Here is a 22094-nt window from a genome sequence, read left to right on the forward strand (position 1 = left end):
ATTGTACGAGTTGAGTGTGGACGAGAGATCCTTCAACGAATTGACGCAGCCTAAAGTGGTTGTTCAGATCGAGACTTTGGACGATTCTGACTCTAAACAAAAGGTTGCCCCTACTATGTCTCAAGGTATGTCTCCCTTCTTCGCGTTGGTTTTTGTTTCTGCTACATTTGTTGTTGTGCCTTGTTGAGACTGTACGGCTATTTGTCTGTTTTTGTACCTGTTGGATTTTTCTTGTACTTGTTGGATTCTTCTTGTACTTGTTGGATTTTTCTTGTACTTGTTGGATTTTCCTTATTCCTGTTGTATTTTTCTTGTACTTGTTGCTGGGATTGTATTGATGTTGTGTTGCAACTAGCTGAATTTGCCTTTACTTGTCTTGTTTTTTGTAGATACTTCTAGGTCACTAAGGTCCCATGATCTGCTTAGCTCTTCTTCCATCCTGGGTCGCATCAGATCGCGGGCTTCTTCCAAGGCTCCAGAAGATGTTCCGGCTAATGTGATTCCACTGAGGAGTGCCCCTCCTCCGCCTTCGCCTCGTACTAACCTTAAGAGGAAGTTGGAGATACCTGCTGATGTTGATGCTGCCAATTTCTCCTATGAATCTTTGGCTCCTCATGTGGGCACTTTGCTTTTCCTAGCCTAAAAGGAGCGCCAGTCTTCGCAGACCTTTGCTGACCTTTCTCAAGAGGCTGCTGCGCAGTCCTTCCAGGTATAGTATACTCCCAAAAAAAATCAACAAAACGGAACAACAGGCTATTTTATCTTTACTCTGTTGTGTGTTTGTGTAGAGTTTTCAATCATGCTTAGGCGTATTGAACAAGGTGTCAGAGTTCCCTCGGGTTTATGATGTCATGAAGAAGGAACGTGACGCCCTTGCTGACAAGTATAAGGCTGCCACTGATGCTCTGAAGGCTGAACGGACTAAGCACAAGGAGTGCTGAACGGGATGGGTTGAAGAGTACCTTGAAGGATGCTACAAATGACTCTCTTGATGCAGCTAGCTACTATTTTGGGAAGGCACGCTTGGAGATGATGGAGGATTATCAGCAAGGAAAGCATGAAGCGTGGGACTATGCTGCTGAGAAGGCTGCTTTTGAGAAGACTTTTCTTGAAGGGACTTCTGCTCCTGGCACATTGTTGCTGAGTTATGCTGATGAGGAAGTTAATTCTCCCATGAATGAGGATGCTAAATATGGCCCTGGAGATGGAAAGTCTGCTACTGAGAAGGAGGTCCCAGCTGACAACACTGGAGAGAATTAGTTTTTGTGGTGCTGTGTCACCTATTTGTCTTAAACAATATTTATTTTCTTTTGAAGTATGTTTTTTTTACTGCCTTAGTGCAGTTGGATGTTTTTCTTTTGTGCGACCTTGTTCCAGCTGGATGCTTTGTTTGTTTTGTTGCTTTATGCAACTAAGTAATTTCAGTACCTTGTTATGCTATGTGTGTTTTTTGTTAACTTGTGTTTATCATCGTATTACAGTTGTTTTTCAGTTGTATTATAGTTGTGATGCAATGTTGCTTACATGTTTTTGCTGTTGGGGCTTGCTTGTTCTGTAGGGAAGGGTGCTTGCAACGATGCTATGTCTCTCTGCCTTTTGCATAGCATTGTTGTCCTTGCAAAACAGAATAGGGTGAGGGGTGGCCGTGGGTTTCCCCAACGGGCCTCCGATGCTTAAGTTAGTACTCGTAGTGAAGTTAAACTGAATTGATTGAGTTTGAGTAAAGAAGAGTACCTTTCGTGCTGCATCTGGCTGTTGGAGAGTTTTTGCTTTTTTTGTTTTTCTCATTTTTTTTTTGTTTTTCCTGCTTTTCTTTTTTTTTTGTTGTTTTTTTGTAAAAACGAAAAGGGGTTGGGATAGTAACTGCGTACCTTTCTTCATTCCTCATAAATGATAAAGCTTTAAATGTGCTGCATTCCAGCTTCTCTGTACCTCTTTCCCTTCCGAGCTTCTAAGTCTGTATGCCCCACTGCCTACTACCTTGACGATCTCGTAGGGCCCTTCCTAGTTGGGTGCTAGCTTTCCTGCATTTGCTTCTCTTGTGTTCTTATAAACCTTTCTGAGGACCCAATCTCCTATCTTGAAGACTTTTGCTCTTACATTCTTGTTGAAGCTCCTTGCTACTTCTTGTTGGTAATCTGCCATTCTCATTCTTGCATCTTCTCTAAGTTCTTCTACAGTATCCAGATTGTGTATCAACTCGGCTTGATTTCTTTCTTCTGTCATCAACCCGTACCTTGCAGTAGGGACCTTTACTTATGTTGGAATTACTGCTTCACATCCATACACTAGTGAGAAAGGAGTGTGACCTATGGCGCCTTTTGGAGTTGTTCTATCTGCCCATAGTATGTTGGGTAGTTCATCTGCCCACTTCCCTTTAGCGCCTTCCAATCTCTTCTTCATGTTGTTGATTAGCACTTTGTTGCTCGACTCCGCTTGTCCGTTCGCTTATGGGTATCTTGGTGTAGATGTGATAAGAGAGATGTTCCATTCTTTGCAAAAGTTCGTTGTCTTATTGCTGATGAACTGGGACCCATTGTCAGTAATGAAATTTGCTGGTACTCTGAATCTGCTTAGTATATTCCTTTTGACAAATGAGATGATGTGCTTGTCTTTGATGTCCTTGTATGCTTCTGCTTCTATCCATTTTAAGAAGTAGTCTGTCATTGCCAAGAAGTAAACTCATTTCCCTGATGAGGGGGGTAGCTTTACTATATCCATTCCCCATTTCATGAATGGCCAAGGCGTTAGTGTTGGGTGTAGCTCTTCAGATGGCTTATGTGTTAAAGGTGCGTGCTTCTGGCATGATAAACATTTCCTGGGGAATTCTGCGGCGTCCTTCCTCATGTTAGGCCAATAGTATCCCATTCTGAGTGCCCTATTGGCGAGGTTTCTCCCTCCTGAATGATTTCCGCATTCTCCACTGTGCAGTGATTGCAATACCTGTTGTGCCTCTTCTTTTTCTAGGCATCGTAAGAATGGTCCTGCTGCTGACTTCTTGAAGAGTACATTGCTGATTAAGCAATACTTGGATGCCTTTAAGACAAGTGCTTGAGCTGCCACTTTTCCTGCCGGTGTTACTTTGTCTGTGAGGTAATCTTTAAGAGGCCTTGTCCAGCTGTCTTCTTTTTCTGTAAGGTTTGTTTGTATCTCATAGACGCTCATGGTCGAGTCTCTCTCTATGGCTGGTGATAACACATGTACTAGCGGTATAGCTCCAAACACATCAGGGTTGATGTTTGACCCTAAGTTTGCTAAAGCGTCTGCCTCAGTATTCAAGTTCCTGGGTACTTGTGCTATCTTGAATTCCTTAATGAGCCTATTTGTTACTTCCAGATATGCTATCATCTTTGTATCCTTTGCTGCATATTCCCCGTTGATCTGGTTTACGATGAGTAATGAATCAGATATTACCTCCAGATGTTATATCTTCGTGTCTTTCGCCAAAGTTAGTCCTGTGATCAATGCTTCGTACTCTGCTTCATTATTAGTTGCTTTGAAATTACACCTTACTGCCTGAGCGATCTTGTCTCCTTGCGGTGATGTTAGCACTACTCCTAGGCCTACACCTCGAATGTTTGCTGCACCATCTGTGTGGAGTTCCACTTCTGCATTGCCTTGGGTTCCTGCAAGGCCAGTACTTCCTTTTGCGCCTCTTTCTCCAGGGCTGGACTGAAGTCAGCTACGAAATCCGCTAAGGCTTGTGACTTAATTGCGGTTTTGGGCTCATATTGTATATCGTACCTGCTGAGATTTAAAGCCCATTTTTCCATTCTGCCTGACATTTCTGGTTTTCTCATGATGGCCTTGATGGGGTAGTTGATTCGTACTCGTATAGAGTGACTTTCAAAGTATGGGCGCAGTTTTATCGAAGTAGTGACTAAGGCTAGAATGATTTTCTCTAGAGAGGCGTATCTTGTTTCCGTACTGAGTAAGGTTTTGCTTACGTAGTAAATAGGAAATTGCTCTTTGTCTTCTTCCCTGGTGAGGACTGCACTGATTGTCCCTTCTGACACTGCGAGGTATAGCTGAAGTGGTTCTCCTTCTTTTGGCTTGGAGAGTATTAGAGGGTTGGCCAAGTACTCCTTCAGCTTCTAGAATGCCTCTTCGTGCTCTTGCTCCCATTTGAATTCTTTGTTTTTCTTCAGTACGTCGTAGAAGGCTTTGTTCTTGTCAAAAGATTTAGAGATGAATCTGTTCAATGCTGCTATCCTCCCTGTTAGAATTTGCACGTCCTTCTTCGATTTTGGTTGTTCTAAATCCAAAATGGCTTAAACCTGCTCTGGACTGGCTTCTATTCCTCTTTGAGTCACCATGTAGCCCAGGAATTTCCCCGACTTTACTCCGAATGTGCACTTCGTGGGGTTTAATTTCATGTCGTACTGCTTTGAGATGGCAAAGGCTTCCTTAAGATCCTTGACATGATCAACTACTTTCTTGGACTTGACTACCATGTCATCTATGTAGACTTCCATTGTGTTTCCGATTTTTTCTACGAACATCTTATTTACCAATCGTTGGTATGTTGCTCCTGCGTTCTTCAGTCCAAAAGGCATTACCTTGTAGCAATAGATCCCTTGGCTTGTAATGAAAGCTGTTTTCTCCTGGTCGTCCGTGTTCATGAGGATTTGGTTATAACCACTATAAGCATCCATGAAAGAGAGTAGCTCGTTCCCTGCTGTTGCATCTACAATGGCATCAATATGAGGAACGGGAATGGATCTTTTGGGCAGGCCTTGTTGATATCTGTGAAGTCGATATCAACAAGGCCTGCCCACTACCATGTTAGAAAGCCATTCTAGGTACTTTACTTCTCTGATCTTTCCTGTCTTTAGTAAGTTCTGGACCTCTTTATTGATAACTTTATTTCTTTCTGGTGCGAACTTTCTTCTTTTTTGCTTTACTGGTGCGTGCATTGGATCTACGTTCAGCTTATGGGTAATGATTTGGGTTCAGCTGGACTTCTGTTGCTTCTTGATCCTCTGCTATGCTGAGCTTCTCTTGGCCCAACTGACCCTCTGATTGCTATGCTGAACTCTTCTCTGTAGACGTTACTTTTAGGGCAATCTTGTAGCATTCTTTGGCTTCTTTAGGATCCCCTTTAATTTCTTGAATACCCCACCTTGTAGGGAACTTGATGACTTGATGATAAGTAGATGGGATAGCTTTCATTTCATGTATCCACGGTCTGCCCAGAATCATATTGTAGGATGAAAGAGTATCAATTACTAGGAACTTGACTTGTAGATTAATTCCCTTTGCATAGGTTGCCAATGTAATTTCTCCACTTGTCTTCTTAGTCTCTCCACTGAAACCCACTAGCACTGTTGACTTGTTGATAATATTCTTCTCGTCGATGTTCATATGTTTCAGGGTATCGAGCATAATGATGTTTGCTGAACTTCTGTTATCAACAAGGATTCACTTGATCATGCAATTTCCCACTAGGAGCGATATCACTAGGCAATCATGATGGCCTTCCACTGCATCACTTTCTTCAAACATGATTGGGATGTCTATCTTTGACCTTGCTTTCCTATCGGGCTGATCCATATGGCTTTCTTTGGCATGGCACTTTGCTACTGAATATGTTAACCCACACACCTCTGACCCTCCTGATATGAAGCAGATTGTCTTGACTATTGGAGGAGGAGGCGGGGGTCCACCTTGCTGGGACTCTTTCTCCTTTCCTGAGATTTTGGACCTGTTCGTCAGGAGCTCTTTGAGTTAGCCTTTCTTCAACAGGTATGCAACTTCCTTTCTGAGCGCGACACATTCATCACTTGTATGGCCAATATCTGAATGGAAATCACACCATCTTGACGGATCTTTCTTCTCTCCTGGCCTATCACTCTTCCTGGGCCACTGCACAGTATCTCCCATCTTGTTCAAGGTTCTTATTACACCTGCAGGGTTAACATTGAAACAATATTCATGCAATTTAGGTGGGAGTTCAGGATCTTCCCTCCAATCTGAGAATTCTTCTTCGACAGCATTGACCGATCCCTCATCATAGCGGGACCTCTGGTACGGCTTAAACCGATGGTCCCTCCTGGGAAAATTATTCCTTCTTGACGAGCGATCTGGCTCGGGGGTCTTTCTTGCGTACACATCTTCTTCAAATCTGACCTGAGCCATGGCCTTAGCTTGTACATCTTCGAAGGTTGCACAAGGATACTTTGTTAATTCCTTATATAGTTCGCTATGATCCAGCAGCCCCCTTCTGAATGCTTCAATTGTTGTGGGAGCATCACATTTATGTATCCCGATTTTCTCCCTGTTGAACCTGTTAAGATAATCCCTCAAGGATTATCCATGTCTCTGCACGACACGGTACAGATCTGAAGATTACTTCTCGATCTTTCTGTTGCTTGCGAACTTGATCTTGAATAGGTTTACCATTCCTGCAAAAGATCGAATAGTACCATTCTCTAAGTTAATAAACCAAGTTAAGGTTGGACCTGACAGGGTGGCTCCAAAGCCTTTGCACATTATAGCCTCCATGATGTCTCTAGGGATTGAGCTGGTCATCATCTTTGGCTTGTAGAAGGACACGTGCTCATCTGGGTCTGTTGTTCCATCGTACATGGCCATATTGGGTGTGTTAAACATCTTTGGCACTTCCACCATGGCGATCTCTTCTAAGAAGGGTGACTTTATGTGGCCGCCTGCCGCCTCTTCTTCCATGGGCTTTGGCACTCCAGGGATCTTTGCAATCTTGGCTTCAAACGCCTTGAGGTATTCATTGACTACCTTCTCTATCTTTCCCTCCTCAGTTCCTTCCTGCTTGCTTTTCTTGAATGTTCTTGCATCAATGAAATCTAAATCCAGGGGGTCTTCCCTGCTGTTAGAACCTTTTTCCCCGTTATTAGGGGTATGGAAAGTTCCAGACATATCAAGCTGCATGGCTATGCTTTCAGCACTCTTTCGGGTGTTAACAGTCTTAGATGCCACTGACTGTATTTGGCTAAGGAGGGCTTCATTTTGTCTGGTTAGGCTGGTAATCTTGGCTTCAGTTTGGACTTTCTGGGCTAACAATGTTTCTATTTGGCTTTTTTGCTGGTCTAGGGTTTAGCGGAATGCGTTCATTCCTTCATTGATTTCGGCTATGGTGAAGGGTGCTGGTTGTCCAGTCATGGTGATTGTCTTGGTTTTGATGGGTTTAGCAGGTTAATTGATTATCAGCCCCACGGTGGGCACCAAATTGTTTAGGCAAATCTTAGTAAGGTCATCTAGGAATTTGCTTAAGGGTTTAGGGGATAATAACAATCAAGCCACAAATAAATACAATAACCAAGAGCAATAATAAAGCATTAAGTAAACAATTATATCAAAGAAGTTTAAGTTTAGAGATACAATATTGAGAAAGGACAACATGATCCCGAGAGAATAAGTAGAATAATCCATTGATATTGATGTATGAGTGTGCGTACATGAGTCTTATAATGTCTAATTATGCTATTTATACCTAGGAATAGCTAGGGTTACAAAGATAACAGAATATATTCAAACGGGGGAGATCTTCTTGATTTTATTCTCTTTTCCTTGTTCATCAGGTTTATTCTTGGCAAGTATCTTCTTAATTGATTTTCTGATCTTCTTTGCTATACTTGTATCAATCAGGCCGCTGCTTGCTTCTTGATGTATTTTTGAGTGTTTGGCTGTACCCTAGGTTTATTGGGTTGCTTGGTAACACGGGCCCAACATTTATAAGCTGTCATTCCTCATCCGGCTTAGCTCTCGGATAAAATCTCAAAAACCGCATAGTCATCTCAATTAAAGTATTTATAACGCATTGCTTGGGGCTGGTTTTCACACTTGCAAGTCACTTGGGGCTCTTTTTAGCCCTCGGGAACACTAGGGGCTCGTTTTAGCCCTCGGGTACGCCTCAAAATCCACTCCGGCTTACATGACAACTTCTCTCATCTTCATTCCGCGTGATATCCGAACTTTGTGCGATCTCGTTCCCACATCACGCGTGGGGCTAAATGTTTGGGCCAAGTCCATTTTCCTAAGCCCATTGACCTGGAATTACGAAAATACCCCTTCATGATCCAGCCCATCATTAATCAGAGCAAAGTACGGATTTACCCCTAATCTGTTCAATTAAGTACAACTTCTGTCACCTGAAAGTACATCTATAAATAGCTCTCCAATCATTAATGATGGTAACTCTTTTTTAATTCTCTCTCCTTCTCTCTCTAATTTCTCTCTCTAAAGTACTCTCTCTCTCTCTCTCTACTTTCTTTCTCTAGAAAGTACACTCACTGACTTAAGCATCGGAGGGGGTTTCCGGGTCACACCCCCGGGGCAGTTAACCTTCTCTCTTTTGGAGGCCTAGCTCTCGGACAGCAAGGCGGAGCCAAAGGACGTTTGGACAATTATTGGACTTAGCCTTAGGACATTTTGATATTATTACCCTAACCCCGAGGAGTATTTTGTTTCCAGAAACATTAACCACTACTATTTGGTATGAGTCAATCACAATTCAATGAATACCTTATTTTATAAATCCTACATCTACATCTTCAATAAAATAAATTACAATAATTATCAAACGGCTATATATCACCTGAAACATTGTACAAAGATCAAAACACCAGTGTCAATGCTATAAACATCGTATACTATTGCTTACTCAGGTTAGTCATGTACTATATATACTCATAGAATCACGTTAATAAAATTAAATAATATACTTAACAACGTTAGTAAAGACTACGGGACTGTTTGTCATTGGGGCCCTTTGTGCCTTAGCACACCTCACGCCTTTTAATACAGGATTGTTTCTGACAATGCGAAAAGACTACAGTATTTGATGAACTCCTAACATGTTCATAATCTAGAATTTTGTTTCAGACCATGTACCTTGTGTGTTTTGTGACCCATTTGTTGCACACTCATGGTTAAAATTAGGAAAATTTGAATTTTGATACCTCGAATATGGGGCTAATTGAATTTTCGTACTCGTTTAAAATTTTTTTTTTATTCTGGTACCCATCAAAGTGTAAATTTATAGGTTTTGGTACGTCCGTTCATGTTCCGTTAAGTTTTCCGTTAGTGGGATCCATTATCTAATTATTTTATAATTTAAATTATATATAAAAAAAAAAACTTTTTTAAATTTAAAAAATTAAAAAATAACTTAAAAAATAAAAATAAAAACCACCAGCCACTGCCAGTACTGTCACGCTTCCCTCCTTATACCGGCCAACGGCGACCACCAAGCTACAACAGCCTGCCGCCGCGGCCAGGTACGAAGCCCAGCCACAGCAGCTGCCATCGAGACCAGGCACGAAGCCCAGCCACAGCAGCTGCCGCCGTGGCCAGGCACGAAGCCGATCCACAGCAGCCTACCGCCGCGGCCACCTTTCACCACAAACGAACCACCTTTATCAACAAACGAACCACCGACTCCAAACGAGTCGTCGACCACCACCAAACGAACCACCTTTCACCACAAAACGAACCACCTTTCACCATACGAACCATCACAAACAAACCAACACAAATAAACCGTCTTTCACCACAAACGAACCACCAACTACAAACGAGCCGACGACCACCACCGTGAACGCCAAAGCCACCACGACCACCAGCCAAAGTTATTGTATGATTTGAGGAGAGAGATAAGAAATTGAACCCTACAACCCTAAAAATTGATTTGGGGGAAAGGGGGAAGAGATGTGATGTCAGGGGTAGCCAAGAGTGGGAAAGAGAAGGGAAATCGGCAGGGGGAAAGGGAGGGGGTGAAGTCGCCGGCACCAGGGAACATTTGGACAACGGCACGGGGAGGGGGAAAGGTGACGGGGAGGGGGGAGGGGTGTCATTGGCTGGATTTTTTTTTTATTTAAATAAATTATTAATTAATTGGATAATGGGCCCACTAACGGAAAACTTAACAGAATGAAGACGGAGGTACTAAAAGCTACAGTTATGTGTTTTTGAAGGTACCAATGTAAAAATAAATTTTAAATGGATGCGAAAATTAAATTAGCCCCATATTTGAGGTACCAAAATCCAAATTTTCCTTAAAATTATGCTTTGCCGTAGAAATTGCAAAGACTGATGCTTATGCACCTTCCTGTCTAACTAGTAGAGATACTGTAAAGATCAGACACGCTTTGCAGCTTCCAATACAGTTGCGAATACATGAAATGTGCACAAATTGGCACCCTCGGTGCCCCTAATGTATTTAAGCTTAGTTAGCTCATTTACAAAACTATGTCGTATCTCCAAGAGAAACCTATGTTCAGCTGGAAAGCTGAACTATTACATGGTCACTGGATCAATAGGATCCTGCACAACATTTGCGCATTGCGCAGCCACAATAAAGATTTCCTAGATAAACTAATGGCAGTTTTTGAGCCTGTTATACATTAACAAAACATAAAACTCATGCAAAGTACAATGACAGCAGCAGGAAGATCAAGAACTGCCTTCAGATATCCCCGAAGAACCAGCAATATCTTCAATTCTCATATTAATTGCCATTTCTTCGACCAGCTTTCCCTTGTCAGCTGACTCATTAACAGCCTTATCCAATCTTTTTAACCATCCATCATAGTCAACTGGATATGGAGTCCCACATAGGGTGTCTACGTAATCAGCAAACGCCTTCAGAATAGCAGAAACTTCACCAAGGTGCCTCTGAATGTGTCTCTTTGCCCAGCTCCTCTGCCTCCATTGCAGAGCAGATTCTATTGAATCTTGTTGTTGCATATTTCCTCCACACAAGAAGTACAGTAAATAAACAAGGCTCTCCACATCAGATGAAGGGCAAAGTTTCCCATGCTGAAGAGTATGGGATGACGAAAAAAATAAGTTCATTGCAGGGCCATCTCTTTCCTCCAAAACAGCCCGTCCCCATGATACTGGGACGTAAAAGAAGCTACTGCTTGAGCCCTGAGCATCACTAACACGTACCACATTTTCCGGACAAATGTCTCCATGTTGAACATTGGCCATCTTTGCGCTTCTCAAGGCTCCTAAACAATCTCTGCAGCAACGGATCACCTCCTCGCAGGAAAATGGCCCATCTTGAGAAACAATGGACGAAACAGGCTCGCCAATGGGAAAAATCACAAGAACCGGCGTTCCACACAATGGATGACCACATTTCTCATTTGGGTTTTTTTTCTTACAACTACCCGGATGCAACATTTTTCCAGAGGCCACAATTTCAGGCAAATATTTGCTCGAAATTCTGGCCTGCCTCAAGACATTTAGAACTTTGGTTTGCCTTTGTACTTGATACCATAAACTCATATCTTCCCATGATGGTTCTAGTCTAGATGGATGAGCACCCACGTATAAAGTCAACAACTGCGTGGAATTTTCAAGTGATATAGCACTATAGCAAAAGGATTTTTCATCAAACAATGGCTCGTGGATTTTGAAACTCTTTTGACCTTGCTGCTGATCTTCAACATGTATTATGTCACCCTCTTGTAGCATCAGGTGTGATGCTTGATGCATAATTGCTGGATTAACTTCATGCTCAAGCTCTACAATTTCTCTTTCTCCTTGTGCATAGTCATGAGAGGGATGCTTACCGGTTTCAGTCTCCAAGAGATGACACTCAATTCTTCTTTTCTGAAGTCGGAGGCTGTGATCTGATGCTAGTGAGGCTATTGATTTTCTTGGTGAACCACCAAATTGGACAATAGAGTAGAAAGTTGCCAAGAGAAGTTGCAGAGTCCCCAAGTCGCCCCAGTTGGCATTTCCTAGTTTATTCCATATTCTGTCCACTGTAGAAACACTAACCTCTGAATGAGTCTTCATCCATTCCGCCACTGCCTGATATGGATTATCCACATTCAGTTCAAGATGACGAACATCACCAGTTAGCTTCACCACTGCTCCAAACTTAGAATCCATAACCAGAATGTAAACAGAATTATCAATAAACTCACAACGTTTGCTTAGCCTCCTTGAAATAAGTATATGAAAACCGTAGAAAAGGGCTTCACTTAGTGCATTCAGTGAGATACCCAATTTATTTCCCAGCATTATATCAGGTTTGAATAATGATAACTGAACCACTTGGTCCCAATGGATATTTACATCATTTCCGTCTCTTGCAATTAAAGCTGCACCACAAAGCTCTGCAACTTTCCCCCTTGATATCGCTTTATCTAGAGAATAGAACCTTGATCGAGGATGACGAGCACAAGACACAACAAATGGTGAAGGGGAACTTTTATGCCAAAAGGTACGCCATAATCCATCAACCATGGTGTGGAGGAAATCTTCCAGAGCAAAAAATTCCTCTTCTTTTAAATCACTAGAGCAGTACAAAGAAGCTGGCATTCGAAAAAGTTGCTGAAAAAATGTTCCCTCTAAAGCATAGTCAAGCTGACGGAGTTCATCAATCTGGAAAGGATAGTCAAATGAATATTCATGGTTGGAATCTGTAAGAGAATTTTCCAAAATCCAATCTTCTAGGTTCTGAATAAAAAGTTCGGAGTCAACTAAGTTTCTTGCGCAGTCTTTGAGTGCTTTGTAGGCTCTTTTGGAGATAGGAGCTAACTTGTTAAGAGATGCCAAGCCAGAAGAACCCTTACAGACCCCTGCTGAAAGTCATTAGCAATGCATATTGGAGATTAGGTAGTAGTTATAGTTAAAAGGACGGATAATTTTTGAAGTCTTTATTGATGCAGGGTAGGAGAACATGAAATTACCAGTTTTTGGCTTTCTAAAACTTTCGTCAAAAGTTTGTGCCGAGTACAGGTCCAGATCATTATGATGAAACCCTGAGGCATGTCACCTATTTAGAAACCAAAAATGAAATATATAATTGTTGAAAGATAAACGTAACTTTGCTACTGACCAGTGTTGGATTTCCTGAAACTTTCATCCACACCGTGTCCAGGCGAAGAGTCATTTTCTCCAAATACTGCAAGATGCCCACCATAAGTCCATAAGATTGTGCAATATGCCATTTATGAATGTTTTCACCATATACAATCTTTATAACCATACTAAGCAATATATATAAACCAGAAATTGCAAAAATAATCAACACAGAGTCACATACATCATCATGATAGCACCAAGAGGTGCCACTTGAATGATTAAACTATGTACTGTATCTTTTATAGCATTGCCGCATTGGCTACAACCAGAAGCAAACTATATATGTTCTAAATGAGGCTCCTATCAACTCCATATAATATCAATGGGAAGAACCTGCAAACCTCAGATAAAAGTCCATTTAAAGTTTGCAACAACTGGTAGATGCTAAAGCACGAGTCTTTTGTGGAAAATGTATATGGTTTTTGTACTAAGAGAAATAATTTTATTCTTGACACTACTGGAGTAGTCATCTTTGCAATTAACATTAAACGTCTTGTTTAGTAGAGAGGCATTGTATGGAAAGAAATACATGATGGTAATATTCACAAATAAATAAATAAATTGAATATGGCATGCAAGCCAACATGAGCAACATTAAAAATAATACGAACCAGATGTAGATTTTCTGAAACTGCCAGAAAGACTTTGCCCAGTGGATGAGTCAATATCATTCTGTTGAATGCCTGAGTGATGTTAATCATAGAAATCATACATTTAAAATGACTTTATGAAGGAGCATAAAGAAAGCATAGTGCAGAAAAATACAGCTACAGCCTACAACTGATGGAAGCTCATTGAATAGATTTCCTATAGTTTTAGAAATATGATACAAGACAATAGGAGAGCCATCCCCAAAAGCTATCTCAAGTGGAGGAGAACCCATTGTAATATATAAACCCCACATCAGCCCCCTATATGACCGATGTGGGACTCAAGTCCCATACCTTGCAATGGACAGTCCTATAACAAAATATGTGCTTGTGAGGTTGCTAAGTATGTTGCAGAATGTGAGGGGAACAGACTTAGTGGTTTAGTTTGTACAATAAGCTAAATGTGGATATGTGGGATTATGCTTCCCTTGTTATAGAGCTTATAGCTATGTTTGTTTTGCCTATATAAAGATTTTTATAGTAGTTAGTTTTAAATGGAATAAATGGAGAATGGTTCATATTTTATGCTCTTCTCTTCTCTTCCCTTCTCTTATGTTTTTAGTCAAAAATATATGTAAACATTGTAAAGACGAGACGGCATAGGCACACTTTATAACCATAAGCACACATTGAGCAAAGCTATAATGGTCTCAGTTTTGGCCCATTTTTAGCTAAACTGTAGCCGAAACTTTATTATTTTTACCAATATGTCGCTGAAGATCTATTTTTATTATCATAAGTTGCCTGCTAGGTAATATTACCGAAGTTGTCACTTACCTCAATTTTTTTTTTTCTGCCTACTTTGTCATTTGAGCGATAGAGTGATACAGCAAACAGAAGCTACTAGTACATTAAATCAGTGACTAATATGGTAACATCTAAGGCCAAATTGATAGGCCTATGTGAACCAATCATTTTAGGTGCATAAAATTTAGATAGTGAATATTGTAGATCACAGCTTTCATCATGTACAACTACTATAGTACTACTGATAAAATGTAACATCAATCTTTATGTGTGTTTGTACCACCTGGTTCTACTAAATGCAACAACTCGAAAATCTATATAAACAAAATCCAATATCGATATATATCCACTCACACCAATGTAGCTCCTAAGGCTTTCGAATCATTAACCATCAGTCTAGGTCTCTAGGATGAACCAATTCTCACATCCTCTGTCCCAAAGTTACAGCTTACAGGCTGTGCTCAATTTTAGGATGTCTCAGTATGACAAGGCACCTTCTGTTCTTAGTATGTAAAAATTTGAATTCCCTCATATACACTTACCCAAGAATTCGAAAACAAGACTACATTGGTATGGAGAAAATGTAAGAAATTTGTAACAGTGAAAGATAATTATGACCTCAGATCAAAAGTGACCTATTACCGAGGGACAGAGGCTGAAGAGTAAAGGTATACTTTAAAGTTTACATGTATCAATTTCAGTCACAATGACATTCTCCCAAAGGGTGAAAATGATGTTATATTATCACAACTCATGGAGTCATGGACTCATGGGAAAAAGTAACGGAAAAATTGTATAATATCTTACTCCTCATACTAGAGGATGCCAAACTACCTTAGGTAAGGTTTTTGGGGATGTCACGTATGCCACCTTAGCTTTTGGATCAAATTTTATCTACATTACTACCATTTAAGGCTTGTGAAGAGTAGTGGTTAGTTAGCCACGTCAGTATTCATTTGTTTGTTACTTACTTTGTTATTACAGCTGGCTTAGTAGTTAGTTAGGTGGGCCACAATTTGTTATAAATATAGCTGACCCCTGTATTGTACACTTTACTGATTCATTAATAAAAATTCCCTTTCTTAAACTTTCTCTCTCTAAATTTCTTCTCTCTTAATCTCTTCTTCTTCGATTACTTAGACTCAAGAACAGCAAAGTTAACATGGTATCAGAGCCGCGAATCTACTTGATTTGGGCGTAAAAAATCTTCATCAGTTTGTAAGTTTTCTGGAGATTTATCGAATTACATATGTTTTTGAAGATTTTTTGATTGATTGATTCTGGAAATTAGTCACAAATTCCGCTTGATTTTCTGGATTATTTGGTTGATTTCTGGGTTGAATCTGTTTGAAGTAGTTGAATTCTTGAAATCTTGGATGATTATATTGTTGAATTGATTAGAGTTGTTCTAGAGGAATTTGATTGATTGTGTAGAAATCAGTTGAAATTCGTTGAAATCTTTGATATATTGTCGAAATTTGTTGAGTTTTTTGGGTGATATTTGATTGAATATGGCTGGGTTTGAGCAAAGTCAGAATCAAGATCCTACTCAGGATCCTACATCCCCCTATTACATACATCCAAGTGATAATCTGAAAATGGCTTCAGTTCCAATCAAATTTGATGGAACAGGTTTCAGTGATTGGAAAAGATCGATGATGCTAGGTTTATCTGCTAAAAACAAACTAGGGTTTGTTGATGGTTCTATTTCTATGCCTAGTTCTGTTGATGCATCTTTCAGTGCTTGGAAAAGATGTAATGATCTTGTTATAAGTTGGATTTTAAGTGCTCTTGAGCCTGTGTTAGCAAGAAGTGTTTTGTACTTTACAACAGCAAGAGATATTTGGCAAAATTTGGAGGAAAGATATGCTCAGTATTCAGGGCCACAGTTATTTGCTTTACAGCAGCAACTAGCAGATTTACAGCAAGGAACAACAAGTGTAGCTAAGTTTTTCACTAAGATGAAAATGTTGTGGGATGAATTGGATGCTGTAAATCCATTTCCTGTATGTTCTTCTGGTGGTTGTACATGCAATCTTAATCAGAAGTTGGCTACACAAAGGGATAATCAAAGGTTAATCCAGTTCTTGATGAAGTTGAATGAGAATTTTGGTATGGTTAGAGGAAATATCTTGATGATGCAGCCTTTGGTAGCAGTTACACATGCTTATAGACTTTTGGTGCAAGAAGAGAGGCATAAGTCAGTGATTGGTGATATGCAGACCACAAGTGAGTCTTATGCTTTTGCAGCAGATCGAAGGAGTTCATATGACAACAAGGGTTATAAAGGACAGTATCAGAATTATAATCAGAACACAAGGATGAATTATAGTGAGAGAGGCAGAGGAAGGTCTAGTATGGCTTATGATAACAGAAGGTCTCAGTTCTTTTGTGAACACTGCAAAATACCAGGACACACCATTGAAAGGTGTTTCAAAGTCCATGGTTATCCTCAAGATTTCAGAAGCAGTAATAAGGGTAAAAATACAGGCAACAAAAGATTTGCTAATTTTGCTCAGATGGAAGAAGAAGGTTCAGCTTCAGATATGGTTTCTGTTCCCAGAGATCAGTATAATCAATTCATGGAGTTCTCTGATAGGGCATCTCAACAAGCTAGTGTACAGTCTGATTCATAGATTTCTGGTTATACAAAGGATACAGTGAACAACAACATCAATGGTTCTGCTATCATAGCAGGTAAAATATGTTTATTCTCGGCATTTTGTTGTGATTGGATCATTGATAGTGGAGCTACAGATCACATGACTTGTGATCTGAAATATTTTACAACTTATGAAGAAGTTTCACCTGAAGATCATTATATCACTATTCCAGATGGGAGCAAAGTTTCTATGACACATATGGGTTCAGTAGATTTGAATGGTGTCAAGTTGAATTATGTTTTATATGTGCCAGAGTTTAAGTTTAACCTGGTTTCAATTCCAAAATTATGTAGTGATCTAGGTTGTGATGTGGTTTTTACAACTAATGGATGTTTTGTTCAGGATCATTCAATGAGAATGCATCTTGGTGATTTGAAGAATGGGTTATACTATACACCAGCTAGGGCTTCGGAACAGGACAGTTTCCTTTCCAGATTTGAAGGTGCTATGGTTGCAAATGTTGCTTCCTCCTCTTCCTCACATTCTTCCACTAATTCAGCTGACAAAGCTAAGCTTCTTCACCTTAGGATGGGTCATTTACCTTTTTCACAACTTAAACTTGTTGATTCTAGCATTAATATCTCAGATTCTTCTCAATCTTTCTTATCAATCTTTCTCTCAAGTATGTCCTATGGCTAAACAGCATAGATTGTCTTTTCCTACTAGTGCTGTTAAAACTTCTAAATCTTTTCAGCTCTTGCATATAGATATATGGGGGCCTCATAGAATTTCTACTTACAATAATTGTTCAATTTTCTTGACTATTGTTGATGATTACTCTAGATGTACTTGGATTCATTTGTTAAAACATAAATCAGATGTTGTTTCTGTTCTCAATTCCTTCCTTTCCTTTATTGAAAATCAGTATAATACCTCTGTGCAATGCATAAGAACTGTGCAATGCATAAGAACTGATAATGCTCTTGAGTTATGTGAAGGAGAAGCTAAGAAACTTTATCTAAGGAAGGGTATTTTGCATCAAACTAGTTGTGTTGATACACCTCAACAGAATGGGGTAGTTGAGAGAAAACATAAACACCTACTTGAAACAGCTAGATCCCTATTCTTTCAATCTGATGTTCCAGCACAGTTTTGGGGAGAGTGTGTCTTATGTACTGCTTATGTCATAAATAGAATGCCCCTACAGTGTTTAGGAAACATTTTACCTTATGAAAAGATACACAATACTAAGCCTAATATTTCACACCTAAGGGTGTTTGGATGCCTTTGTTTTGTCTCTACACAAAAGCAAGGTAGAAGTAAGTTTGATACTAGGGCAGAACCACATACTTTTTTGGGATACTCTACAACTCAAAAAGGGTATAAGGTCATGAATATCTCAACTAAGGTTGTACAAGTTTCTAGAGATGTAGTATTCTATGAGAGACATTTTCCATACCACATTAATCCTTCATCTACTTCATCTAAATCTTCTTCTTTCTCTATTTTTCTTCCTTTTGAAACCTTACCTGATCACATTATCTCTGTTTTCAATTTTTCTGATTCTCAAACTTCTCAAAACACACAAAATTCACAACATTCTCTGAATTCTCCCAATTCACAAACTTCTCAAAATTCTCAACTTTCTATCCCAAATATTCATGTTCCCAATACTGTCTTTGTTCCTAAAGTTAGAAAGTCTTCAAGATCATCCAAACCACCATCTTGGATGAGTAAATATGTTTGCAGTTTGGCTGTTACTGAACCTACAGAACATTGGTGTAATTTTGTTGCATATGAGAAAGTCAGTTCACATCATAAGACTCTTGTTGCTGAGTATGAGTTTGTTAGGGAACCAGAGTCTTATACAAAAGCATCTAAGTCACCACAGTGGGTGGAAGCCATGAACAAGGAGTTGAAAAACTTGGTGATAATAACACTTGGGATGTTGTTCAGCCCAGTTGGAAAAAAGGCCATAGGATGTAAATGGGTATTCAAGTTGAAAAGAAAAGCAGATGGAAGTACAGAAAGGTTCATTAGTGGCAAAAGGTTATACACAGAAGTATGGGATAGACTTCTTTGAAACCTTTTCTCCTGTTGTTAAAATGGCAACAGTCAGGTGTTTGCTTTCTTTGGCAGCTTGTAAAAATTGGAAAGTCTTCCAATTAGATGTTAACAATGCTTTTTTGCATGGAAACCTTCATGAGGAGGTATACATGAAAGTTCCAAAAGGTTTTAGTGCTCCAAAGAATGTTGTATGCAGACTTAAGAAGTCACTATATGGGTTAAAACAGGCTTCAAGGCAGTGGTTTGCAAGGTTAGTGCAAGAATTGAAGGTTCAAGGTTTTGTTCAATCAAAAAATGATTATTCACTCTTTATCAGAAATTCTGAGGAGAAGTTGACAATAGTGATTGTATATGTGGATGACATTCTGGTGACTGGTTCAGATGAAGTTAGTATACAAGCTTTGAAGGAACACTTACATAGAGTGTTCAGCATTAAGGATCTGGGTGAAGTCAGTTATTTTTTGGGGCTAGAGGTCTCAAGGTCACCTGAGGGTTTTGTTATGACACAGAAAAAATTTACAAAAGAATTGCTTCAGAGTTCTGGTTTTGATCTGACAAAGTATGCTGTAAATCCATTGCCAATCAATCTGAAGCTTACTGCAGAAGATGGTGATCCTGTTTCAGATCCTTCTTTCTATAGGTGTCTGGTAGGAAAACAAATTTCCTCACAAACACCACGCCAGATTTGTCCTTTACAGTACAAGCTTTAAGTCAGTTTCTGCATGATCCTAGGACATCTCATATGGCAGCTTTGCATCATACTTTGAGGTATGTGGCTGGGACAGCAGGACAAGGTATTATTCTAAGGGCTGCAGATAAGCTAAAGCTACAAGCTTTTTCGGATTCTGACTGGGGTGCATGTGCAGACTCCAGAAGATCAATAACAGGCTGGTTGATGATGTTTGGGAATTCCCCAATTTCCTGGAAATCAAAGAAACAGGCAATTGTTTCTAAGAGTTCTTCAGAAGCTGAGTATAGAGCCATGTCAAGTGCAGCTTCTGAGATAACTTGGTTGGTGAGGCTTCTAGAAGAAATTGGAGTTCAAGGTCTCAAACCTGTTGCTCTCAAATGTGACAACCAATCAGCTATCTATATTGCTAAGAATTCTGTCTTTCATGACAGAACAAAGCATATAGAAATTGATTGTCACTTTACAAGGGATAAAGTGATGGAAGGCTTAATTGCTTTGTGTTCTCTGCCCACAAAAGAACAACTTGTTGATTTGTTTACCAAAGTTCTTCCTTCAGCACAATTTAATGAATTGCTTTCCAAGCTGGGAATGTTGCATCCAGATTCCAGCTTGAGGGGGGGTGTGAAGAGTAGTGGTTGGTTAGCCACGTCAGCATTCATTTGTTTGTTACTTTGTTATTACAGCTGGCTTAGTAGTTAGTTAGGTGGGCCACAATTTGTTATAAATATAGCTGACCCCTGTATTGTACACTTTACTGATTCATTAATAAAAATTCCCTTTTTTAAACTTTCTCTCTCTAAATTTCTTCTCTCTTAATCTCTTCTTCTTCGATTACTTACACTCAAAAACAGCAAAGTTAACAAGGCTCTCTAACCTCAAATCGAGGGTGAATACTGAACATTAACCTTGAACGTGAGGCGGTTACTGGCCTTACTGCCCCCTAAAATGCCAGAATGCAGGCCAAACTCACAAGATCATCATCCAACACAAATTCATGCCAATTTTCAAATCCAGGGTTCTCAAACCAATATCATCAAACTCTACAAAAACTACTCTCTATCAAATAGATGCGATATCCTTAATTTTCCTCACCTTAAGGCTGTGCCTCAAAACACACAAAGCCTTAAACCCTTACTACATTGAAACAAAATTCAACACAATGCTCATAAGGTTACACAAAAAGAATCATGTAAATTACATTTCTGCTAGTTTTCTGTAATTCAGTGCTCCATAAAATGCTTAACTGACAATAAACACTGAAACAATCTTACCACTTGGATTTTAGTCAAACAAATGATATAATTTATACTTAGAATGAGCAAATATCAAACTCACCTAATCTCATTGCTTATTTCCAACAAAATTAGCTTCAAAGAGGAGGGATAACAGCAACTCTAATGCCACAAATCCCTGCATTGTATAACAAAATTTCCCATGTCAGAATTTCTTATTTCAACCTGGGATCAAATCTCGTCTACATTATTAACACGTCACAGAACCTTATCACATTAAATCTATTCCTAAAACATAAAATTAGGAAAGAAAACTTACTATAAATTGCAGCTTTCGATTTGGATATTAGAACCACGAGCATCTAAATGCATGAAAAATGTAAGGTATATATGAAAAATTAATATTACCCTTAACTCAAAATCAACCAGAAAATGCTATTTCCCAATTAAAATCTAAGAAAACCCACAATTTTTTTTATGGGTTTTCAACTTATTTTTGCAGTTTTATAGTTTTTTTTTTTTTTTTTTTTTTTCTTGGATTTTTCAAGTGAAGTAACTCAGTGTGGAAAAAAAGGCGGAATTTTGAGAATTCCTAAAACCCAGAAAAAATGAATAATTAAAGAAGTAAAAAACAAGAACTCACATGTAAGATACTACTTATTTCAACACCACTATGACAGACATCTCGTGCTCTTCAAAAAAGGAATTGTTGATTAAATTAAAAAAAAATAAAAAAATAAAACACATACTAACATATTGTATTTTCTTGATTTTTTCAAGGAAAAAATAGAAAAAAAAAATTAAAAATAGAATCAATATAACGAGAAAATAAAAGCTGTTGTGCCATACTAAAAGCTGAAAGTGGTCGGTTCCAGCAAAGCATTGACTGTAGGACCCACTGAAAATGATTTGACTTTACTCTTCTTTTCTGGTTGATTTTGGCGCGTAATTTTCACGCTAACATAGTTTTGTATTTTATCTGTGTTTTAATAGGCTAGAGATGCACGAGTTTTAAATGGTTTAACAAAATACTCCTGTTGTCTCCAAAAGTTCGATTTTTTTGGCCTAATTTTAATCCTAAAATGATTGATCCATTTGCATTAAAATACCCATTAATTTACAACAATATTTATGCAAAATTAGCTTTTTTATGCTCCCTCCATCCCGGAAAGAACGGCCCATTTGGCCAAATTTTAGTCCCAAAAAAAAAGACCCATTAGCATTAAAATACCGACCAATTTGCAAC

At 39.2% G+C, this 22094-nt stretch overlaps 2 protein-coding genes across 4 annotated transcripts; both read right to left on the reverse strand.

The window, feature by feature from the left end:
* Window positions 1-5727: 5727 nt before the first annotated feature.
* LOC145575282 (uncharacterized) lies at window positions 5728-6906 on the reverse strand. The gene is made up of 2 exons (XM_081633170.1): window positions 6380-6906; window positions 5728-6286 (listed from the first exon to the last, which is right to left on the reverse strand). The coding sequence occupies exons 1-2, from the start codon at window positions 6904-6906 to the stop codon at window positions 5728-5730; spliced, it is 1086 nt and encodes a 361-aa protein (XP_081489296.1).
* Window positions 6907-10009: 3103 nt separating this feature from the next.
* On the reverse strand, window positions 10010-21630 carry LOC145574634 (uncharacterized). Of its 3 annotated transcripts, none has more exons than XM_081632468.1 (6): window positions 21168-21630; window positions 20952-21026; window positions 13470-13541; window positions 12833-12898; window positions 12684-12755; window positions 10010-12572 (listed from the first exon to the last, which is right to left on the reverse strand). In XM_081632468.1, exons 2-6 carry the CDS (start codon window positions 20959-20961, stop codon window positions 10429-10431), a joined length of 2364 nt encoding a protein of 787 aa, XP_081488594.1. In that variant the 5' UTR covers window positions 20962-21026; window positions 21168-21630; the 3' UTR covers window positions 10010-10428. The 3 variants fall into 3 exon arrangements, with proteins under 3 accessions (XP_081488594.1, XP_081488593.1, XP_081488595.1); XM_081632467.1 differs by having other exon boundaries at window positions 10010-12575; XM_081632469.1 differs by lacking the exon at window positions 13470-13541 and having other exon boundaries at window positions 10010-12575.
* Between the last annotated feature and the right edge of the window lie 464 nt (window positions 21631-22094).

Source organism: Chenopodium album, chromosome 13 (assembly GCF_948465745.1).
Source record: "Chenopodium album chromosome 13, dcCheAlbu1.1, whole genome shotgun sequence".
NCBI classification, from domain to species: domain Eukaryota; kingdom Viridiplantae; phylum Streptophyta; class Magnoliopsida; order Caryophyllales; family Amaranthaceae; genus Chenopodium; species Chenopodium album.